Here is a 19,433-nt window from a genome sequence, read left to right as displayed (position 1 = left end):
TTTTGCAAAACACTTTTCTTTTTGAGTAGACGTCTATAACGACATAATACCGCTTTTTCTCTGTTTGCAGCAGAGAGGACATTCGTGGAATGTTCTTAATTGTTACGCTGAAATTGCAAAATCTTTTGGATATAAAAGGGAATTATTTTTATCAAGACCATTTCCCCGAAAATTAAAAAAAAACATGCCCCTGGCCCTATTTTTTAAAATTTTGTATTTGAGAATTGTAATATCCTGTCGTAATAAAAAAAATATATCAATAAAATTGAAAAACTGATTTAAAAAATTTCCTCTATTAGTCTTGCATTCCATCTGAGCAATGACGAATATGTAAAATAATTATGTACAGTTTTCATGTTTCACATTGACATGGGCAAATGCGCAAGGTTTATTTAAATTGAAAGTTTTTTGTTGGTTTATGATTACTGGAATTAGTGGTACCTACCACTTTAGCAAAATGTAGACAAGATAGGTAAAGGTTTCTAACTAGAGTCTTGCTGAAACTTGAAGTCAGAAGACATTTACCTGTCAACACCTACAAATTTAATTTATAAACGATCATTTTGCAACACACTTCGTCTGGATTAAAACACATATCATTTTTGGTATTTTTTGAATAGTCATTTTCCTCAGAACTTTACACACTTTTTCATTATATCTTTCCTACGTAAAATTCTCGTTTCTTGAAATAATTTTTTTGTTATGGAAAATTGTACAATGTAATTCCAATTACCACTGAAGCAGACAATCATTCAGAATATTGTTCTGTTCTCATTCAACTTCGGTGCCACGAATCAATTTGTTCTACTCTATTATGATTATTCTTTACGCATTTTCTGTAACCACTTTTCAGGTGTCATGTCCGAAGATCACCAAAATCCACCTTTGAACTACGTTCGCAATGAAGATCTATTTGTCATAACGTACATCTACGTAGTTTTCGGTAGATTTGTATTACTCTTTTTTCAAAATCTCAAATGGTTCTAGGTGCTATAACATTGTTTTTGAACATTCCTTTGGCCATTTATCTGCTCAAAACTACAAGTAAAAACCAAAAAGAGCTGATTGTAATCATAGCGTTGTCACTGAGTGATACAGTTTGTGCTGGACAGTTTCTTGCTATGGGAATCTATAGATTTGTGGTTTGGTTCAGTGGTTAGTTTATTGCAACAACAAGTTCCATAAATGTTATTAGAATTACTTTTCAGATGTTCTATTCATCTCTCAAGCAGCTTGCAACCGAAATATCATAGTAGCCTCTTACCAAATTTGTATTCAGGTTTAAATTTGAAATTCAATTGTTATATACTCAAAATTATTTTTAGATGGATAACCTATTTGGCCTAACGATTGCATTAGACCGATTATTCGCAGTTCTACTACCGGTACGATATAACAAGTGTGGTCCAGGGTACACATTCTTCATTGTAACATGTAAGACTAAGACTATAAATCAGTTGCAAAAAAATAGGGAAATGTTGTTACAGCGCCAGTAGCTGTGTCACTGCTCGGATACTGCATTCATCTTCTAGCCATCAGCCTTTTACCTCCAAAATTTGTTGACAATATTTGTTTCAATTTCTCGGTACGTTTAAAACACTAATAAGAGAGCAGGATGGCCCAGTCGGTTGTGGTGGCCGCTAGCGATTTGGATGTCATGAGTTCAAATCCGGTCTCACCGGTTTACCCAGCCTCTATTGGGAAGTGGAGCAATCCACGACTGGATTTTCGGCCAGTCCCCGGCTGGGACGTGGCTCAAACCTGACTCCCAGATCCGCAGTGCATAGCATTTCAAAAACAGATCGTTCTTTAATATTTTTTAATCCTTTAGAAATGTTTAATGTTTACTTTCAGTCCGTCCTTCCATGGTTCCGAAATTATCTGGCATATCAAAGAATGTTGTGTGTTTTTATACCAATTATTATCTATTTTTTCATTTATATCAGAATGAAATTGGTAAGTTATTATTTTCTTGACACGAATATGGGTATGCCACAATTTTCAGAGGTTTCAGAGATACGGAAATTCGAACTCTGTACTCAATAAAGGAATGCGACATTTGACAAAGACAGTTTGTAGGTTTGATGATGTTATAACATATTTCTATTGGAATTCTTCAGCATTCATTACTTTGGCTTCCGTGTTTTTAGTGTTGATCCCTGAAGTCTGGTGGTACTTTACCTTGTTTGGAGGAATGGACGCCAGTATCTATTTCATGTTCATTCTTCTCAAAGTACGATCATGAAACGTTTTGACCATACACACTTATGTTTCATTTTAGAAAATCGTGACGTTCTTCATACACACAATTCGTCACCGTGAACTCATGAAACATGTACATAAAGTGTTGCCCAGAAAGTTGACAAAACTCATCAACTTTGATGCACAGTCACATTCAGCAGTTTCAAAAGTGAAAGTTATAAGGGAATCGTCTCATCCAGTGACTACCAGTATGCGTTGATGTTTATTGAATCATAATTATAATTTGAAATATTTAACTTAATTAAAACTCTTGGTAAAAGAGAAGTTCAATTATTTTGTTGTACAACCAAATAAATAAATGAATAATATTTATATCATACAAAACATCATAATGTTTCTTGCTATGTTTTAAACTTTTTTAACACCAGAGCGTACTTGCTACATTTTTTTGTGTTTGTCTAGTGTTAATGTTGGAAATTTAACTTTCATATCAGAAACAAAGTTTTTAAAAAATTTTCAGCAAATTTAATGGCTTTCAAACAAGGATTATATACTACAATCTTTCCACCAACTGAATATGCTGTAGCAAATACCGGTTTCACTAAAATCGTTGAGAACTATATTTTTGAATACTTTGATGGAATTGGTAAAGTTTCCAATCCGTTAGATTGGACAAAAAACTCAATGGGTAATTAGTAACATGATGAACACATACATATTTGCAACGAAGTACAAGGCGACATCAGGAGCTTATTTTTAATGCAAAAATCAACTAGTTTTACTATTAGAAAATGTAGAAAAATGAGAAAATGCGATTTTAGCATAAGCGAATTAATTTCAATAGTTGCATTTGGAGTGCCAGTCAATCTGAATAGCAGAAGTAAGTTTTTGATTGGTTCTAGGTTCACAACGCCACTTTATTTTATACAATGGCATATTTTTTAACGCTAATCATTGATATGATAGGTTTGGTGGATTTCGATTAAGTTGTGAACACAATATCAATGATTATAAATTTAAATTTGTACAACATACTTCAGTTTTTTAGAATTGTAGCTCCTTCTATCTAAAAAGTGGAAACTTTGAACTTTGGTTCTGAATTAGCTGACAGACAGGCACGTGGATTTGCTTGCAGTTGGATTTGCTTGCAGTTTGCTGTACACATGAACCCTCTCATGGCAACAATGGCGACGACATCACACCATTCAGGAACCCAATTATGAATATTTGTGAAATTCAAACATCAAGGATATCTGAAATAAAACATTAGAAAGCCTAGAAAAGCATTTTTTTTTTAATTAAACGTTCACTATTTAAGTGCAATGTCAGCATTGCTTTAAAATTTCGAATCAAGGATGGATTTTTTTAAAATCCAATGTTTGTAGTTCTGGCATTCATAACGAAAAAACATAACAACACGAATATCTGAGTGAAGATTTTTTAATTGAATTATAAAAAAAGTATAATTTTCATTTTAGTTTGTGATAAAAAGTTCACCGCAAACAAAAAGAAATTTTTCAGATTTTTTGTTCGCTTGTCTTTTAGCCGGCAATTGTTAATTTTTTTCATTTTTCAGTAACTTACTGAGCTTGTTATTTTTTCAACGGAATAGTTACTGGAAGTTTATAGAATTTCGTGAAAAAAATTGAGACCACTAAAAAATCAGTGTATAATTTTTGTGTTCCCGTGGGAAATCTTTTCGAAAATGCACAATCAGCTTGGCAACCCAAAGCACTTGGCAACACAAAGCACTAGGCAACAGAAATGTGTTGCTAACGTAAAATCGGGTATATCATCAAAACTAAATCATTCTTGGTTTTTTTTTTTGGAATTCGTTTAGTTTAACTTTTATAGTGAATTTTTTACAGATTGTTTTCAGTTATGCTTTCGTCTCCAGTCTCACAGTAAGTTGATTTTCTAAATTTAGCAATTGCCATTGGTTAGTTTTGACAAAGAAAGAGTCAATAAAGAAAAGAAAAAAGGTTAATCACGCGTTAATAGCAAAAGGCACATCTCTCCAAGCAGAAGGTGTCCCTGCGCGAGTGTTCGTTCCTATGGACCGTCCGGTCTCCTTGCCCATTCTCCTTCATAGCTCGTTTTCTCGTTCGGTTTCCCCTCTTCAGGCGATAAATGTCCCTGAGCAATGAGTCTTGCTTCCCTCCCACACGATCGATCCCCTTCGGCGCACACTCACAGTGTGAGAGACATTCGCATGAACGAGACGCAGAACCAAGACGGCATTGGCCGTCCTGAGAGAAGGGACATAAAACTAACAGAGCTGTGAACGAAAATGCAAAATTATTAATAAAAAAGATTGAAACATTCAGAGAACTATAGATTTATTATTATACGAAATGTAGTTCAAACTGTAATAATAACACGAATAACTAAATTGCAACAATGTTCAAAGTTGATTTATCCCGATAAAATTGGCATTCATGTGATATAGAAAATTTCAAAAAGCGAAACTACAAAAGGCATTACTTATGAAGTTAAATTTTTCTTTGACTTCAAGAATTTCAAATTCAAAATCACAAAATGTATTTAACGTTTAGAAAATCGGCATTATAACAACGCATGCCAATAAATATGAAAATTCATGAATTGCCATTAGATACACAATTTCCAAACCAAATTTGAAATTCAAAAACACAGAATAACCATTGTGAAATGCCAGTAGCAAAATCTTTGAAAAGTATGACTTTACTGTTTCGAAAATAGTGTTACAACTAATTAAAAGTTGATAATAACTGTGTAGTAGTAAGCATGATATCTTCTTCTGTCACGAAAAGTCCAAATATCTTTGACATCGGTTTAAAAAACCGTAGATGAACCGAAACACCAAAAAGGTTGATTTAAACATTTGAACCACGCGCCAAAAGCATGTGGAAGAACGCGGCCTAGAAAACTCCAATTTCCGTTCTTCCATCTCAGTCCAATCGAAAATTTACAATTTTAAACTAGGAGAAGTTGAGTTTTTAAAAACCAAGCTTGTATCATACCTTCAAAAATCCATCCCATCGTATAGTTTTTGTGATAGGCGGGCATTTGGCATGTAGAAGACGTAATGTGTAGCCAAACGATACAGTATGCGAGAGAGTACGGTATGTTGAGAGACCGGCTGCCGAGACAACTACCCCGGCTCAATGTGTGTCATATTCTCCCTGGCAATTGGGTCCACCATACCTCTTTGCTTTCTCTGGGCTGTACTCATTTACCCAAAACACCTATTGATTGATTTGAAACGTCTCCGGGAACTTTCAGGATGCCATTGCAACCAGGCGAGCGGTATACAAGCATAGAAGTTGATACGATGAAACAACTGGGTCACACTGAACATCGACTAAAACTGTATGAAACCCTGAGGAAAACAGAAACTGTAAGTATTTAAGATTTATATTCCACACACATTGAGAGCCAGTGAGTATAGTCGATTCTGTTTCTTTGTGGATTACTTTATTTATTCTTCAACTTTGTCAAACAGGAATATATGTGTTTCACAACGTCCGAAAGGTTGAACTGGAACAGTTAATAATTAAAAAAAAAGTATTCAACAAAAACTAAAAATGCTTCAATGGATTTCAAAATGCCGATGAGAGACGATTTATATGATAAGTCTTCTCGAACATTTCTTGAAAAAAAATAATGGTGGTTCAATGTTTTGAAAAAAATGCTACATTTAGCTGCAAAATTTTATCTTTACACAGTTGTCCGTGCCACAGCGCCGGAGAAATGTTGATTTTTTAAATTATTTCCCATGTGTACAATATTGTGGCAAACTTGAGCTTCCATCGAATGAAACAATTCCCGTGAACCAACTCAAAAAACATAGCTAGGTGTGCCAATTTAATGAATAACTTTTGTCGCAAATTTTCAAACCGCCAAAACTTTTTTGATTGGCTTCATTATGAAATTCGACTTTTTTAAAATCTATTGTAGAAATTTTACGTTTGCTACTCAATTTTTAATACAGAATCCAAACATACTGCTAGCGGTTGGTGCAATCAAAATGCTGAACTTCAGTCTCAAAAGTGAAAACAATCAAATAGAAGCTTTTGAAGGAGATAGTGAGTTTTTTTTTCAAACTGAAAATTATTATCTTCTGAAATTAAGTTTTTGTGGTGATAAATTAAAGTTAATAATGTTAAATATTATGAAAAATATGCATCTAACAGTAAGATTTATAAAATGCATTCGTTGTTGAAATGATAAAAACATATTCTTAAATAGGTTTTGAATTTCTTTTTGTATTGCTCTGTGATAAACATCTAGTTTGATTGAGTAATATAAATGTTGTTCAAAAGTATCAAAGCTAACTCAATGGCTTTTTTCCCAGAAAAAATTGAACACAGTTATTTAGTTCAAATTATTAGCCAAGTTTTAAAAAAACTTAATTGATTTCATGATATCCGAATAGAAACATTTTTGCCGTTTCGCTTCCATTGCAATTTTACAGTTCTCATGGAAGATATCCAGACAATCAACAGAGATCTTGACAGAGAAGAAGAGAACGTCATTTCTCTGAGCAATGGAGCTTTGAGTTATTTGTTGGCTCACGTTGTCGGGGAACAGTATTGCACAGCGTATGTTTCTTTATCCAATTTACATTTATTTTTAATTGATTTTTGTAGAACATCCAAAAGATCGGACGTATTTGTGTTTTCACTGAACACATGCGAAATCCATTCTCACGGAGTAATTCGCGACGATTTTCAGAAAGTAAGATTTTTTCGTCTTTTTTTTTTCGTCTATTTTTTCGTCAGAATGAATATTCATAATTTCAGTTGAAAGACAACTTCAATTTACTCGTTCGCACAAATCGACCGACGGATATCTACAAGAAAAAATACTTGCTCTTTCCTGTATCTTTCCGTGCAGAAACTTACTGCACATTGGTTGTTAATCCACATTGCGCAGTTGTCAAGTTAAGCGAACGCGGGGATGACACGTGTACGATGGTTCACATAGGAACCAAAAATTGTGATGAATATAAGTAAGTTGGTTATAAATATTGTGAAGATTATACAAAAAAGTTATGAAACCATATTAAAAAATATTTGTTTTATAATCTATTTCCTAACAAGTAATCAGTAGCAATATATTACAATCAACCTTTCTCACCTAGCCTAAAAAAATAAAAATTATTTATTTTTCATTTATACGATTAAAGGGAGTAGAAAATGCATTCAATCTTATGCTTTACAAACCTGGTTTCACTCTGCTAACACTTTTAAAAAACACATTTTCAGAGCATTAATAGTTCCAAAAATTATGAAGCTCTTATGGCTTTTCATGGATCTCTATCGGCCAGCAGCAAAATACGTCGCATTCATGGAAGATGCTATTACCGTCCGAGAAAAAGTTCTTCCCAAATTGCCATACTACGAAAAAGCATTTCAACTTGCTGTTGTTTTTGAGAGATTACTTGGAAAAGAATACACAATTTCTGGCTGGGTATGTTGATTGAAGTAAAAATATTCAATAAAGGATACAAATTAAGGAGAACGCCATTGAGAGTCTTGGCACAGGGAAACCAAAGATGCGCGCTGAAATCAAGGAACTCAGAAAAGTTATTGGCGAGAAAATATATGTCAAAGTGATGATGGTTGGTTTTGCTTTTTGAAACCGTACAAAATTTATTATTCTTACACAGGGCTCAAACAAAGTTGCAAGTCACCTTCTTGAGAAACGAAGAAGAATAGGAGAACACCAGAAAAAACAACGTGAAGATGCGGCCATTAAAAGGCCTTCCGATTGCGACGAGTACGATGAACCAAAGTCGAAAATTCAGAAGATTGAGAAAACAGAAAACAAACAGTGAGATTATTCGATTTCTGGAAAAAACTCATTCAAAATATTTATATTTATTTTTGTGTATTGTATCCCCAAAGTTAGAATTAATTTTCAAATTAAAAAGTGTGAAAGGTATTAAGTCAAATTCTTAAATGTGGTTTATCACTTGTGGGATTTTTGTTTTACTAACAAGAAATACAAGAAAATTTGCTAGAATACAGAAAAGTTATGATGAAGAAATTAATTTTTCTCAAATTTTGTTGTATTGTGCTCATCACATTTCATTTCAAACTAGTATTACTTAACTTAACATTACTTAACATAAATCGGCATAACTCACAGAAATGAAAACTCACATTTTTGAACTCTACTTAAATGTAGGAAAGTTTTTATTTCTGATAGCAAAACCTACCTTTATTTGAAAAAAAAGGAGGGGGACAATTTAGGAATTTGGGGTTCAAAAATTCCGTGTTAAATCATTTGAATTTGGTCCTTGGAGTTCAGGCCATGTAGCGTTTTTTCGGCATCTTGAGTTTTTTTTCAAATTTGATATCTCTCCTTTTTCAATTACGATTGATCAAACAGTAGTTGTGCAAATGCTCTTTGAGTCTCGGCTTATTGAATATATAGTTTACTGTATTAAAATATAAATCCCACCCATGTTAAGTTACATATATGTCTGTTATTTTTTGGGTTGTCATATATCTTTGTTCTGAAGCTCTGTCATATTTTCTGTCATTTTTTGTCATTTCTCAGTTTTATTCTCCATGATAATCATTTAATACGTTCATGTATTTTTATTCATTATTTACCATTATACATAACGGTTTACAGTTTCAATAATCGCTAGCTGTCATACATTTTAACAGTACCGTTTATAAATTCTTATGTCATCTCACAACTTCCAATCCATTCCTGTAAACTTTTCGATATGATCAGTATAATAATAAAGTAAATTGAATTTAATAATTTTTGCATTTTGAATTACCTCATAGAAATAAATCTGAAGTCTCAAAAAGAAAGGTCAATCATTGGACAAGATACTGAACACTTTGAAAAGAAATAAATTATTGGGTAAGCATGGTTAAACCTTGCACAAAAATAGTTTGAACGACAATGGTGAACGGATTTTGAAGGTAGATACGGCAAACACCAATGTCATGGATATAAATAAGTTCGGCTGGATAGAAAAGCGTTGGGTCAATGTCAAAATATATTGAGTATTCATCAGATGACGCAATGTGATAATAATAATATTGTTTATTTGTCACAAAAAAGAGTTACACCGGAAGATAAAAAAAAGTAAATAAAAAGATGTGTGAACAAAAATATAGTTGAATTTGAATAAGTAATTAATTAATAAGTTAGTGTTATATAAAAAACCTGTCAAAATAGTAGTCCAACAGTGAATACGCTTCTGCTTTTTCCGGAACTCTTGTGAACGTAGAAGATATTCTCTATGTTTTTCATCTTAACCATTAATCCACTGCGCGGGTTGTTTAATTGTCAGAACAATTTTTAAAAAACATGCCATAAGATAACCAAAAACTGATATTTTTTTCTTCAAAATCTGAAAATCTGAAAAAATAAAATTCCAATCGTTGCAAAGATCAAACGGTACAAAACTGAAAATTAAAAAAAAAATTATAAAAATCTGAACATAAATTCGCAATTAGAAATAACTCACAGAAAATACACATTTCAAACAATATAATTTATTGTTAACTATATGTTAACAGTAAACAAAATACTTTGACATTGTGTAATTTATGAATAATTCTTAGCGAATTATTACGTCAACATCAAAAATGTTTGATTTATTAATGAATTGCAATAGTTTTATTATCGGTGAACAATGCGAAAAAACCATAAAAAACTTTGTTATTTTTTCAGTTGCAGAGCTACCTTTCTTTGTTTGCTTAAAAATTAAAGTTCGGCTCATTAAAGTCTTAATATAATTAGCTGTTTATACCTCCGTCGAACAATGTAATTATATTAAGTACTTATGTTTTTCTTCCAAAAAGTCTTGATTATTTTTGATTCAATTGAGGTTAACATTGTTTCTACGAGATTAGTAATGTATGCTATTCTGTAAGCCTAGAAACTGAAACAGTTTCAGAACAACAATTTCCTGTGGATTAAAGTTGGAAAAATGTGTATCAAAAAGAGAGAGCTGTTTAAAAAACAGAACCCCTGTAAGTTCCATAAATCATCTCCTGGATGAAGTTTTTTTTTATATTCTGAAGACCATACTCTTAAAAATCTACCGTATATGAAACGTTGATTTTTGAATATTCAGCACAGCTTCCAAGGACATAAGTCAAGGACGCTTCCACATGGAATAAACATTGAATTGTTTTTTCGGGTTTTTTCGGCACTTTTTCACTCAAATAATTTGTTTCATTTAGTTAACTTATTTTTCAACAGTTCTTTTAAAAAAAAGTAAAAAAAATTAAAATATATAGACAGTTTGATTGGAAATATTTAAAACTCAATAATTACAATTACCCTCTGCAACAATTAAATATAGCGAGACTGACGTTGGAATTGTAGTGTTCCATTGTGATTATCTTGAAACATTTTCTAAATAAACCATCTTTTATTAAAAAAAAGTTTTTTTGATTTAATTTTATCCGTTTAAAAAAAATTCAAGTAAATAAATAGAAGCTAAATTAATTTTGAAAACAAAAAGCTTGGAGTGCAAATCTACACGAAACAGGCAAGAATTACTGAAATTTTATGTAATTTACACGGTAATTAATCATAATCAGCTTTTATATGCTCCTCTTTTCGTATAAACCTGTTGAAACTGTTTCAAACAATTGAATAACACTATCAATTCTCATTTAAACAATTCTGTGAATCATAACATTTTTAAGGACATTATTTGATGATATGCGGTGGGACACTGTACATAATCGTCCTTTTTTCACAATTTCCCAAACGCCCCTTTTGCTCACTTTGATTTTCTTCTATTGTCTTTCGGTTGTTAGCGTTTTTCCGTTTTTGACTTTCCTTCGGGTATACTTTTAATCGATCATATACCTGTACACATCGAGCACCATTGAGGTGTATTCTTTCGTAATGTGTCATAAAGTACATGGTTCATGAACAATGAAATTCGCCAGAGTTTTTCTTTTTTTTTGCGCAAATATATTGCATTTCTAAATTTGTTTCTAGGGTTTTAATCATGGCCATGTGTCGCGGCGGTAACAAGGCAATCTGTGCAGCAGCGTATGGGCTTCGAGTTGCGTCTGGATCAGACTGCCTTGATCTCTACATGATGGGAGATATTGAAATTGGTAAGATTTATTTTGTGTCGAGTAGATTTAATGCAGTTCGTTGGTGTAATTTTCATTGTTAACTCCTTAACAAATTTTTTGTGAATCATTTTCGTGTCCAAAACAAGGACTTATGTTCACAGGTGATTCTCTAACTGTAAGGTAAAGTAGTAAATGGAAAAAATTGTGTAAAACTACTTTTTTAGGGATAATATAATCAAATATCCTTGGAAAATTCTACAATTTTTTTTGAACTACCTTATTTGCAGATACAAGGTTCCATGTTTTTTACCTATTTTCGACGTCAACTAAACATAAGATGAGCATTTGAATTTTTTTTAAATCTGATCATTTTCTGAGTATTTCATTACAAGATTCGGTTTTGTAGGACTATTGCTAGTGTATTTAGAGGGAATCCCTCTGAAAAACGGAGAAGCTTTGCTTTTATTTTACTATTAGTCACGTACCTTCAGATGATATGACTAGATGTATTATTCATAACAACGAACTTCATGATTGTTGGACATACGAACAGCTTGGACACCTCACACGAATTATGGAAACACGCGAGTATCGTGAGTCAAAAAAATAATTGAAGTGTATATAGCATATAAGAAAAGTTCACAACAGTAAAAGTGTGGATTGTTCTTTAGGATTCAAATTCCAAAACTATTTTTTTAAATTTAAAGTTTATTATGAAAACCAAAAGTAATAATTAAATTTCAGTTTTCGACTACCAGTACAACATGATACAAATAATAAAATCAATCGAGAAAAAAGTTGATGAGGTAAGTTCATATTCTTTAGTAACTTTAGTTGTACTTCATTCATTTTAGTACAACTACTTCAAAATGATCAGTAGCCAGCCTCAATTAGCAAGTCCAGATATGAGCCAATCACCTCCACTACTGGAAACGTCCACAGATAATTCTGATAACATAACTTCATCAGAAAAGACGGTGGAACTCGAGATTATTCATGATTCACACGTCGAACTTCCATCTGTTGACCAGATAGTCGGAAATGTAGACAGACAAAGCAAAGGAAAAACACCTCGGCAATCGCGAAATTGACACAGCAGTTAGAATTGGAACATGGTTAAAATCTATGATATCTATATTCAGTTTTACATGAATTTTTTGCCAGTATTTGTTGTACATCCTGGCACTCTATCAAAGTTCTATCAATATTCATTTAATTTTTGCATTCAATAAAAACATTATCTGCTTCTTTATGAATTAATACTCAACGTCTTTCAAAATTAGGTAGCTGTTAATGGTTTAAGTCCGTTCAAATACCCATCTACTTAAAACCGCTTCATTTCCATTTTGCACTCATCTCGGTACTTGCGTATTATTTCCCTTCATTTTTTGAAATAATATTTAAAATAAAAACGAGTAGAGTTTTTTTTATTTTTAGGCTTAGGAAATAACCGTTTCTAAACCTAAAGATGGAAAATGGACATCACGTTTTATTAAAATGGATAAATACATGGAAATTTAATTAATTTTAAAAATGAGGGGAAATAATACACAAGTACCCTCCTCTCACTTGCCCAACTTGCTTTCCGATGCTTGTCCAGGTTATGTTTTTTTTTTCTTTTGGAACTGAACTTTCGTTTTTCCTAAAACCAAAAGAATGAAAATTCTACGAAACTGTGGTACCGTATATATTCCCATACTCGTAAAACAGATAATTTGCATATTTTTCCACCACCAACTCTGGCCTCCGGGCACAGAATGATACAATGCAAATTGTGCGGGAAAAATTCGTTTTTTTTTTAAATTTTTATGTCTCTATGAATCAGCGCCCATCTTTTATTTTCCACTACGTAAAATGAAATGATTTTCTAGGGTGTTTAGAAATAATGTCGTATGTATGGCGCGCAGAGAATGAAAAGGGTTATGTCATCAATACTTAACTGGAAATATTAAAGCATGTAATTTACACAAATTTTCTTTTCTTCAAAAAATTGAATTATGTTTCAGGGTTTTTTGATCAATCACAACAACATGTTTCATTCTGGAAATACTTTGATCGTGTGGGAGAGTTGAGCCCGCTACTATCACATGAGTGCGTTCTTATAAAAATATAAAATAATAAGTTTCTCCACAAAAGTTGGATCCAGAGAACTCTCGCGAGAATGATGACGCTTCGGCCCATCCTCTACAGACTTGGTGTGCTTCGCACCCATCGGAAAACGTTAATAACGTTTTGATCTTTCAATCTTCAATGTGGGTTTTGTACAAATTTCTAATTTCTAACTGAAAATCAGTAAGTAGTCATTTACTTGTTTTATTTTTTTTTGGAATTTTCATTTTTTTTTTGGAATTTTTGTAAAGCTGTGAAAAAGTAAATATGGATGGATTAAATATGAATTAATATGGATACTAGCTATGGAGGTACGGGTAATGCAAAACATACCTTTTCTCCTCTAACAGTGGCCTCGCGAGAGACCCCAAATATAACCACCTACCTTTTAGTGCGTATTTTATTATTTAATGAAAACTACCATTTATAGGCAAAAATAGACGAATTTTCGAAACTTTGAAAATTCATAAATCTCTTCAAAATAACTTTTTTCGAAATGTCTTTTAGAAACTTTGTAGTAAATTTTAAGCTCTTTTAGAATATACCAACAATATTTCAGTAGGTACAAGAAGCTTCACGTAGTTACAGAAATAGTACATTTTCAGCCCTACCTTATAATGCGTATTTTATTATTTAATGAAAACTACCATTTATAGGCAAAAATAGACGAATTTTCGAAACTTTGAAAATTCATAAATCTCTTCAAAGTAACTTTTTTCGAAATGTATTTTAGAAACTTTGTAGTAAATTTTAAGCTCTTTTAGAATATACCAACAATATTTCAGTAGGTACAAGAAGCTTCACGTAGTTACAGAAATAGTACATTTTCAGCCCTACCTTATAATGCGTATTTTATTATTTAATGAAAACTACCATTTATAGGCAAAAATAGACGAATTTTCGAAACTTTGAAAATTCATAAATCTCTTCAAAGTAACTTTTTTCGAAATGTATTTTAGAAACTTTGTAGTAAATTTTAAGCTCTTTTAGAATATACCAACAATATTTCAGTAGGTACAAGAAGCTTCACGTAGTTACAGAAATAGTACATTTTCAGCCCTACCTTTTAGTGCGTATTTTATTATTTAATGAAAACTACCATTTATAGGCAAAAATAGACGAATTTTCGTAAGTTTGAAAATTCATAAATCTCTTCAAAGTAACTTTTTTTGAAATGTCTTTCAGAAACTTTGTAGTAAATTTTAAGCTCTTTTAGAATATACCAACAATATTTCAGTAGGTACAAGAAGCTTCACGTAGTTACAGAAATAGTACATTTTCAGCCCTACCTTATAATGCGTATTTTATTATTTAATGAAAACTACCATTTATAGGCAAAAATAGACGAATTTTCGAAACTTTGAAAATTCATAAATCTCTTCAAAGTAACTTTTTTCGAAATGTATTTTAGAAACTTTGTAGTAAATTTTAAGCTCTTTTAGAATATACCAACAATATTTCAGTAGGTACAAGAAGCTTCACGTAGTTACAGAAATAGTACATTTTCAGCCCTACCTTATAATGCGTATTTTATTATTTAATGAAAACTACCATTTATAGGCAAAAATAGACGAATTTTCGTAAGTTTGAAAATTCATAAATCTCTTCAAAGTAACTTTTTTTGAAATGTCTTTCAGAAACTTTGTAGTAAATTTCAAGCTCTTTTAGAATATACCAACAATATTTCAGTAGGTACAAGAAGCTTCACGTAGTTACAGAAATAGTACATTTTCAGCCCTACCTTTTAGTGCGTATTTTATTATTTAATGAAAACTACCATTTATAGGCAAAAATAGATGGATTTTCGTAACTTTGAAAATTCATAAATCTCTTCAAAGTAACTTTTTTTGAAATGTCTTTCAGAAACTTTGTAGTAAATTTTAAGTTCTTTTTGAATATACCAACAATATTTTAGTAGGTACAAGAAGCTTCACGTAGTTACAGAAATAGTACAGGTGAAGCCAAAAAGTAAAATATATGGTGAAGCCAGAGAGTAAAAAAAAATGGTGAAGCCAGAGAGTAAAATATTTGGTGAAGCCAGAGAGTGAAATATATGGTGAAGCCAGAGAGTAAAATATATGGTGAAGCCAGAGAGTGAAATATATGGTGAAGCCAGAGAGTAAAATATATGGTGAAACCAGAGAGTGAAATATATGGTGAAGCCAGAGAGTGAAATATATGGTGAAGCCAGAGAGTAAAATATATGGTGAAGCCAGAGAGTAAAATATATGGTGAAGCCAGAGAGTGAAATATATGGTGAAGCCAGAGAGTAAAATATATGGTGAAGCCAGAGAGTGAAATATATGGTGAAGCCAGAGAGTAAAATATATGGTGAAGCCAGAGAGTGAAATATATGGTGAAGCCAGAGAGTAAAATATATGGTGAAGCCAGAGAGTGAAATATATGGTGAAGCCAGAGAGTAAAATATATGGTGAAGCCAGAGAGTAAAATATATGGTGAAGCCAGAGAGTAAAATATATGGTGAAGCCAGAGAGTAAAATATATGGTGAAGCCAGAGAGTGAAATATATGGTGAAGCCAGAGAGTAAAATATATGGTGAAGCCAGAGAGTAAAATATATGGTGAAGCCAGAGAGTAAAATATATGGTGAAGCCAGAGAGTGAAATATATGGTGAAGCCAGAGAGTTAAATATATGGTGAAGCCAGAGAGTAAAATATATGGTGAAGCCAGAGAGTGAAATATATGGTGAAGCCAGAGAGTAAAATATATGGTGAAACCAGAGAGTAAAATATATGGTGAAGCCAGAGAGTGAAATATATGGTGAAGCCAGAGAGTGAAATATATGGTGAAGCCAGAGAGTGAAATATATGGTGAAGCCAGAGAGTGAAATATATGGTGAAGCCAGAGAGTGAAATATATGGTGAAACCAGAGAGTGAAATATATGGTGAAACCAGAGAGTAAAAAATATGGTGAAGCCAGAGAGTGAAATATATGGTGAAGCCAGAGAGTGAAATATATGGTGAAACCAGAGAGTGAAATATATGGTGAAGCCAGAGAGTGAAATATATGGTGAAGCCAGAGAGTGAAATATATGGTGAAGCCAGAGAGTGAAATATATGGTGAAACCAGAGAGTGAAATATATGGTGAAGCCAGAGAGTGAAATATATGGTGAAACCAGAGAGTGAAATATATGGTGAAGCCAGAGAGTGAAATATATGGTGAAGCCAGAGAGTGAAATATATGGTGAAGCCAGAGAGTGAAATATATGGTGAAGCCAGAGAGTGAAATATATGGTGAAGCCAGAGAGTAAAATATATGGTGAAGCCAGAGAGTAAAATATATGGTGAAGCCAGAGAGTAAAATATATGGTGAAGCCAGATAGTAAAATATATGGTGAAGCCAGAGAGTAAAATATATGGTGAAGCCAGAGAGTAAAATATATGGTGAAGCCAGAGAGTAAAATATATGGTGAAGCCAGAGAGTAAAATATATTTCGAAGCCAGAGAGTGAAATATATGGTGAAGCCAGAGAGTGAAATATATGGTGAAGCCAGAGAGTGAAATATATGGTGAAGCCAGAGAGTGAAATATATGGTGAAGCCAGAGAGTGAAATATATGGTGAAGCCAGAGAGTGAAATATATGGTGAAGCCAGAGAGTAAAATATATGGTGAAGCCAGAGATAAAATATATGGTGAAGCCAGAGAGTAAATATATGGTGAAGCCAGAGAGTAAAATATATGGTGAAGCCAGAGAGTAAAATATATGGCGAAGCCAGAGAGTAAAAAACATGGTGAAGCCAGAGAGTAAAATATAGTGGGAAGCCAGAGAGTGAAATATAATGGGAAGCCAGAGAGTAAAATATACTGGGCGCATACCCATCCGCGCTCCAGGAGGAGCAATTTACCGAGTAGGTCGCACACTTGCCACCCCTAGACAGTATCACCTTCCATCTTTCATTACTGATGACCGCAATTACCTCTTGGCAGTGAGTATGCTATATGTTTTGAAATCAATTTTTGAATTTCAGATGCAAGAAACAATGCAAGGATATTTGCAATCGTCAGGACAAGTTCACTCTGACATTCACCACAAGAGCCGTCTCCACCAAGATCTTGATACAAGAAGAAGCCGGCCGTGGTTCGTGAAAAAAAACAGACTTTTTTTTTATTGTAAATGACTATTCAACATTACATCTTATTTTTCAAATAAAGCAGATGTTGTTCAATAAGCTGAAGTTTTTTCAGTAAAAAAACTCTCAATTAACCCAACACCCAGGTGGTCATTGCGCCAGTTGTCGTTTTTTTCCATTCGGGGATTGTAACGCACTCAACACCCATTTCATTTTTTGGCTTGTTTGAGAACTGTTAGGTTAAAGTTTTGAACATTCCTCCTAGTTTTGTTTATCTTTTGCTTATCAATGTAAGATCAAAATCAGATGTCGCTTGTGTTCAACGGCGGCGCACAACTCACACGACCTTGCCCAATTCGAAAACTTTTCTGGGCATCAAATTACCTTCTGCTTTGTTGTTGGGCTGTTTATGTATATTGTCTTATTACATATCTCATTCGATCACAGTTTTAAATGCTGATTAGTTTAGGATGTCATCTACAGCCATCAATCATGGTCAACCTGAAGAGAACAGTCGTTTCGAAATGGATGATGAAACTATTTGTCTCTTTGCAGAAGCTCTACGACGTTGCCAAAGTTTTCATGAGACACCAGCTTTTGCAAATTTGTACCTTGCCGGAGAATTGACTGCCAGTAGAAAAATTAATAAAATATTAGATTATTAAAAAAATGTTTCAGAGAAAGTCGCTATGATGATGTATCACAACAAAGTATTCCATCATTGTACTACTGTGGACCAATGCGGAGCTTTAGTCGCGCTCCTTAGAGAACATCATGAACATGTACCAGGAGATTGTCTCACAGAGGTTTTGAACATTTTGGAACAGGTAATTGTGATAAATAAGTAATCTAAGCAATTATTTTTGCCAAATGAGAGGCAGTATTTTATTTATATTGAAATTTCGCCAAGTCTGTTTTTTGATTGTCACTATCTGACATTTCATTAGTTTATGTACATATTATATATCTAAAGTTTAATTAAACAAGTGAAGAGCAAGTTGGAGTAGCGTCAATTAGAAAATTGTTATAACCATATTGTGCCAAAACGATCAATCTCATAGTAAAACTTTCGAACATTTTTCGATAATGATTTATTTCTAGTCAAAAACTGGTACAAGAAATGCAATTGCTGAGTTGACACGAAAGAATATATTTAAAAAAAAACGATAAAAAACGCTAACAATGAATGAAAATAGCTGAAAAACTGAAAAAGTACAAATAAATGAAGAAAATAAAATGAGGCAAACGCGCTCCAAGGATAATTTATTTCAGCGCATATTTAAAAAAAGAAGCCGGGGCACAAATGAAATTCGCGATTTCAAGCTCAAATATAAAATCAGGGAAATTTTTTTGAATTTTTTCATGTTGATTTTCGGAACCAGGGAAAAATTTGGAGTCATTTAAAAATATTTCCCAGATTTGGGTACCCCACCTTTAAAAAAATTACCCTATTGATCAAAAATTTACTTGAAGCATCTATGGAGTTTCTTCTCTATTACGTAGAATGTTGTTCACATTCCTATCTGTTCTCCTGATTTCTTACAACTTTATTTTTCGAGTATGTTTGGCTAGCACCGTTCATTGGTTTTCATTTAAAAAATTAGAATTCCTTTTTATTACTGTAAGCACATTCTATTTTTTATACTTTAAAATTTTTTTCAGTACGAAAAACAACGGAATAACTTGAGATCAACACCGTTGCCAACTTGCCACCATGTCGATACATGGTACAACTTGGATGAAATGAATGTGACTCCAATCTGCTGCTGCGACGCTGATCAAAATCACACTGATCTAGTATTGTACCCATTATTCTAATTGTATCTCGGCTTTCGCCTCCAACGGCCTTCATATTTTTGATAAAAACTAAACCCTCAATGTCATGTGAAAAGAGGTACAAATTTGAGCAAGAATCAGGCGTTATTTGGGCAGCCCTGTACTGATTCCGTACTTATACTCCATTTTTCACAAAA

At 32.8% G+C, this 19,433-nt stretch overlaps 4 protein-coding genes across 5 annotated transcripts; all 4 read left to right on the top strand.

Annotated features, from left to right (window-relative positions):
* Positions 1–846: 846 nt before the first annotated feature.
* Y62H9A.10 lies at positions 847–2,574 on the top strand (the record flags this gene model as incomplete). 2 transcript variants are annotated; one of them, NM_077590.3, is made up of 9 exons in its annotated part: positions 847–943; positions 988–1,155; positions 1,209–1,279; positions 1,326–1,434; positions 1,488–1,585; positions 1,855–1,956; positions 2,006–2,075; positions 2,121–2,233; positions 2,282–2,574. In NM_077590.3, the coding sequence occupies 9 exons, from the start codon at positions 859–861 to the stop codon at positions 2,459–2,461; spliced, it is 996 nt and encodes a 331-aa protein (NP_509991.2). In that variant the 3' UTR covers positions 2,462–2,574. The 2 variants fall into 2 exon arrangements, with proteins under 2 accessions (NP_509991.2, NP_001360795.1); NM_001373519.2 differs by having other exon boundaries at positions 859–943; positions 2,015–2,075; positions 2,282–2,542.
* A 2,893-nt stretch (positions 2,575–5,467) lies between these two features.
* On the top strand, positions 5,468–8,023 carry Y62H9A.9 (DDE-1 domain-containing protein; the record flags this gene model as incomplete). Its single annotated transcript, NM_077589.1, has 8 exons — positions 5,468–5,581; positions 6,176–6,269; positions 6,659–6,785; positions 6,834–6,921; positions 6,987–7,195; positions 7,452–7,656; positions 7,703–7,807; positions 7,856–8,023. 8 exons carry the CDS (start codon positions 5,468–5,470, stop codon positions 8,021–8,023), a joined length of 1,110 nt encoding a protein of 369 aa, NP_509990.1.
* A 3,156-nt stretch (positions 8,024–11,179) lies between these two features.
* On the top strand, positions 11,180–12,504 carry Y62H9A.8 (Protein-serine/threonine phosphatase). The gene is made up of 4 exons (NM_077588.2): positions 11,180–11,297; positions 11,750–11,851; positions 12,003–12,064; positions 12,113–12,504. Exons 1-4 carry the CDS (start codon positions 11,186–11,188, stop codon positions 12,347–12,349), a joined length of 513 nt encoding a protein of 170 aa, NP_509989.1. The 5' UTR covers positions 11,180–11,185; the 3' UTR covers positions 12,350–12,504.
* Positions 12,505–17,930: 5,426 nt separating this feature from the next.
* On the top strand, positions 17,931–19,278 carry Y62H9A.7 (ORF12; the record flags this gene model as incomplete). Its single annotated transcript, NM_001375150.1, has 3 exons — positions 17,931–18,093; positions 18,139–18,287; positions 19,123–19,278. The coding sequence occupies 3 exons, from the start codon at positions 17,931–17,933 to the stop codon at positions 19,276–19,278; spliced, it is 468 nt and encodes a 155-aa protein (NP_001361811.1).
* Positions 19,279–19,433: the final 155 nt, after the last annotated feature.

The sequence above is a fragment of the Caenorhabditis elegans genome, chromosome X (assembly GCF_000002985.6).
Source record: "Caenorhabditis elegans chromosome X".
NCBI lineage: Eukaryota > Metazoa > Nematoda > Chromadorea > Rhabditida > Rhabditidae > Caenorhabditis > Caenorhabditis elegans.
Note: the sequence above shows the minus strand (reverse complement) of the source record. Positions and strands in the feature narration are given on the sequence as shown.

Excerpts from the sequence above, each read along its gene's own strand:
- Y62H9A.8 (NM_077588.2), top strand. The coding sequence starts at position 11,186 with ATGGCCATGTGTCGCGGCGGTAACAAGGCAATCTGTGCAGCAGCGTAT. Across the intron at positions 11,298-11,749 it reads GATGGGAGATATTGAAATTG|ATGATATGACTAGATGTATT; the intron begins GTAAGATTTATT and ends ACGTACCTTCAG. Across the intron at positions 12,065-12,112 it reads TCGAGAAAAAAGTTGATGAG|TACAACTACTTCAAAATGAT; the intron begins GTAAGTTCATAT and ends CATTCATTTTAG.